This window comes from Corvus brachyrhynchos, unplaced genomic scaffold (assembly GCF_000691975.1).
Source record: "Corvus brachyrhynchos isolate BGI_N302 unplaced genomic scaffold, ASM69197v1 scaffold412, whole genome shotgun sequence".
NCBI lineage: Eukaryota > Metazoa > Chordata > Aves > Passeriformes > Corvidae > Corvus > Corvus brachyrhynchos.
This window is the reverse complement of record NW_008236761.1, coordinates 811489-816208: the sequence shown is the minus strand read 5'-3', so window position 1 is coordinate 816208 and position 4720 is coordinate 811489. Positions and strand designations below refer to the sequence as shown.

At 43.2% G+C, this 4720-nt stretch overlaps 1 protein-coding gene across 1 annotated transcript in view; it reads right to left on the bottom strand.

The window, feature by feature from the left end:
• Positions 1 to 4720, bottom strand: part of RNF169 (ring finger protein 169) — a 12772-nt gene that overhangs the window by 7733 nt on the left and 319 nt on the right. Inside the window, exon 2 of the mRNA XM_017727099.1 lies at positions 1 to 80. Coding sequence (XP_017582588.1) covers positions 1 to 11 — 11 coding nt within the window. The 5' untranslated portion in view covers positions 12 to 80. The remainder of the gene's footprint in view (positions 81 to 4720) is intronic.

Genomic DNA, 4720 nt, shown 5'->3' with positions numbered 1-4720 from the left:
CCTACATCCATGTCATCTAGAATGAACTTGTTAATCAGATCCTCGGATGTCTTTTCTTCTTGTAGTTTCTCTTCTCTCAGCTGGAAATAATGACAAAAGAGGTAGAGTAGTTATAATTTGAAGTCCTACACTTACAGACTGGCAAGACCAAGAGTTAGGTCACATCATTTAATTTTGTGCCTTCATTTCTCTACTCTAGGGTAGAGCCACTGCCTCTGTCTCACAGTAATGTGAAGATTGGTTTGCTTCTACACCACATTTGTGTTTTATACACAAGTATCGCGGATTTTATCTTCTTTGCAAAACAACAAAGGCACCGTGAGGCCCAGGGCTGGACAATGCCTTCTCTGCCACTGTATCTTCTGAAATACAAAAAGCTTTTCTCTACTTGTAGATGATCATACTGGATATAAAAATGTGCACAACTAGTTTTCTGCAAGCTGTGATATTTCAGTTTTAGCCATCCGACGGCCTGACATGCAGCACACACAATTTGGCAGACACATAAGCAGCATCACCTAAAATAAAAGGTGAGATGCAGCAATTCCCACGTTGAAAGCTACACGAGAGATGAACTCCCATTGTTTCACTATGTGCTGGGATGGAGAAGATCCAGAGAGGCCACCTTACCCCTGACAGCTGACTCCAGGCACAACGCTTGAATTCAGTTTCAGACGCAGCGGAGAAGTGCAAGGGAATGCCAGGATCTGGGACACAAGGTACACGGACCCTGACAGGCTGCCTGTCCTGCTGCACTCTTTTGCACCTTACCTAAGGACTCAAACTCCCCTCTTCAGCCAGGACCTCTTTTTTTTTTGCAGACTTGCTATCAAAACCAACAATACCCCTTTTCTCCTCCTTTCCACCACCTTTTCCTGATGAACAGGCTCAGCAGAACACACTTCAGATAACGCCACCTGATCATCCCTGCCCAGGGTAACATCATCCAGCTCCCTTCTCCCTCCATCACCCAGCCATTTTCCCAGCTTGTGTCCTGCCTCTTGCTCAACTTAGACACAGCCCAGGAATAGCCTACATGTGTCTGTATATAGAACAGATCCTCCCTCCTTCCTCCATCCACCCTCCGTGCAGAAGTCATCCAGACCTTTGATTGACACATCTTCATCCCGCTCATGAACCACAGCACCAGGAATTCAAATCCCCGTGTTCTTCCTCATATTTGGGCCTAGGCATCTCAGGTGCTTAACAAGCTCCCTAACTCATAAAGGCAGCGGGGGATGTTGCAAAAACTCCTCATTCTTCCAAAAATATTTAGTGTTTTTCTTCCCTGCTGGAGGAGGGGAAAACCCCGAAAGTCTGGACATATGGATGACAAACAAAACAGAGTTCACGCGCCATTACATGAAAAGCACATTGTGATTTTCAAATTGGGAAGGACCCGAATCCTACTGAATCCAAACCCCCAGAGATGAGGAAGAGAGAAACAAGGAGGAAAACAAGGAGGAAACAAGGCAGAAAGCAGGAAAAACTCCACTGTTTGGCTGATTGTGGGTGTTCAGCAAATATTTTCAAAGACCAGTTTGACTCCTTGCTTAGAGTTGTTTTAAGATCTATCTTTAAATTCCTCATCTATTAATAATCTCAAGCAGTAACTACAACAGTGTCTGACTAACATAGACTGTCACCACCTGATGTGGACGTGATGAATAGTCTGCTCTAAGTCAACAATATTTCTGCCTTTTTTGAAGCATCTGAAAAACAAATTCACATCAAGATTTATCATAAAGATTTTTTTTTTTTTGGCTGGCTGAAATACTACCCAACACTCATGTTCCTCCTGTATTTCTCAGGTGAAAGAAAGTTTTATGGAAATATTCCCTTTTCTGGCTAAATTATAAAATTATACTCAATTCCCAAATTGAAAGACACAAGAATATGTAACAACACACAAGAACATTTAAGGATTTCGGGCAAATCCATGGCATAATTAGTGTGAGGTGACAACCCAAGCTTTGCTGACAGTGAAGTCAAAAAGGCAACAACAGGATCCTAACCCTAATTAATAGAATACAAAAAAGAATTTAGGTCCAGAATTAAGGCTGCAAACAAAATCATACTCTAATGATAAAATCTGTACTAATTACAAAAATAATAATCTGAAGTAACCTTAATGTAAATTATCTCCCAGAGAATTTGCTTCCAGACGTGGCAATACTGTGCTGGGACAGGAGGACAAGAAACTGAAACAATGTCGTGTGAAACATGTACCCTGGGAGAAGGACCTCATGTTACCTGAGTAGCATCTCTGAAATACTGGATGCAGGACCAACAGCTGCTGTTAACAGCACAGTTATCAGACAATGCATTTTAGCCCTTTTGGATACCACAACTGCAGGGGAGAAAAAGTGCTGTACAAGCAATCGATAATTTTTCACTCAAGAAACGCCCATTTCAGGACCATCATTCCTGACACTAACATTTATTTCCAAAAGTTTGGCAAACTCACATTTGGTATCTTCTCTTGCCTCCACAAACCGTCCAGGTTTGCTCCCTCCCGGAGCCTGCTCCGTCTGCCCTGGCTCTGGGAAGCTGCGTGTCAGCACATGCCTCAGGTAGGAGTTTCCCTCCCACTGCGTGTGCTTACAAGCAACAGACTTGCTTGTGATAAAAAGACAGCTGGACAGGATGAGCTAGGGTTTTAGTACACAGAAATGACAGCCTCCTCTGGAAGAACATAAAATGCAAGAGCACCAAGGGCACAAAAGAGAGAAAACCCATCTCGCTATCCTGCACAGACAGCAAAAATCTATCTCATTCTGAAAGCCAGTTGAGAAAATTCAACTATGAGATTATCCCCGTCAAATTATGCTACCACTTTGTTTTCAACTGCAAAAGGCTGGGAAGCAGGTCAACAGTTCAGATTTATAAAACAACTCCCATCTGGGAGATGTAAAAAGGTTTGGAAATGCTCCTTGCCCTTCCTCAGGAGGAAAGCCCCGGTTATCCCCATTCCATGGGCAGGGAAGCTGGGATGAAACCCCATGTCTTGAGACGTGGAAGGAAATCCAGTCAATATACAAGTTTAGACTCCCAAACCTCAGATTCTGTCTCCTCCTGCCTAATTCAGACACCAAGAGACTCTTGATAAGTAGCAACAGGCAGAATTTTGCTTCCCTACAACTTCCTGACAGGAGGGTAGAGCCAGATGGGAGTCAGTCTCTCATCCCACGCAACAAGTGACAGGACAAGAAGAAATGGCATCGAGTGGCACCAGAGGAAGTTTAGGTTGGATATCAGGGAAAATTTCTTCCCTGAAAGGGTAGCCAGTCATTGGCACAGCTGCCCAGGGCAGTGGTGGAGTCCCCATTGCTGGAGCGGTTTAAAAGCCATGTGGATGTGGCACTGGAGGACATGGGATAGTGTTGGCCTTGGCAGTGCTGGGGGAACGGTTGGAATCCATCTCAGAGGGCTTTTCCCATCTAAATGATTCTGTGATTCTATTCTGATTCCATTAATAAGGACACAGTGTGACTGCATCATCAGTTGTCATTTTACCAGCAAAATTTCACTGCCATTTCCTCTTAGATGACGATTCACAGAATCTCCTCCCACACAGCTCTTTCAGCTGAGCTTCACAAAAAGCAGTTTAAGCTGGCAGGGGGAAGAAACCCATCTCCCATCTGGCAGGGGGCAAGAAGGGGAAGGCAGCAGGCTGAACAAGAACAAGACAAAAACATGCCAAAAAGCCAGAAACTAGGTAAAGTATTTCCTCCTGACTGGAAGGGAAGGGAGACGTGTTGGCACTGGACTGCACGCGGTATCTTTTTGCTGAAGTCAAAAAATACAGATATAAAAACCTGACCGTGCTGCAAATGTGCTTTCTTAAACTTGATAGAGAATTGTTGCTGAAAATGCCTCAAGTCCCACGGCTTTGCACACAAAGTGTCCCTGCCTTCCAGGCAAGGCACCTGAATTGGAGAAGAGCTTGCAATTCCTATGATCAGTTAATGAAATAGCCAAAGTTATCTCAGCAACCTGCAGTGACACTGTTCATCAGTGGATAATTCCACACAAGGAGAAGCAGGAGGGAAGGCCCTTCCATGCTTTTTAACTGTCTCCTCACACACACGCATTTCTCAGATTAATTATTGACCTGAGAAATCACCTAGGTGGTATTTTCCTACTCAGACAAGGCTGTTTTTCTAACTCAATCAGCCTCCCAGCCCTTTTTACACTTGTTGAGATCTGCAAGTGAAAACCCAAAGAAAATTCTTCAACAATGAAAAACCCCTCTGGTTCGTTTTCCCCAGCAGGTAAAATAATCAGCAAGGAGATGGACCCATCTCAAGGGAAAACAAGATCACAAAGATCAAAACTCCAGAAAATATTTTCATGGACTTTAATTCCAAACCAGCTGAAAAGCCTTTATTCTCTTTTTTTTTTTTTTTTTTTGGGCCTTTAAATGACATTATTTTCTTGGCTAAAAATAAATAGAAAGCTCCAGTTTGGAATAGTTTGCTTTTGAGGAGAAGGATGTTACTGCAGGAGATGTCTTATGCTGCAAAAGCCTTTATGGAATTACATTCACAACCAAACAGTCACTCCAAAGAAGGTACATTTCCATGATCTGGAAGGCAGACTAAGACAGCAAAATTTGGCTTCTATATGCTCAAATACAGCCATTTCCTGAACTGGATGAACAGTATAGAGAGAATAAATGACCTTTGTTACAGAAGAGGAAAAAAGAGCCCTTCAGGTT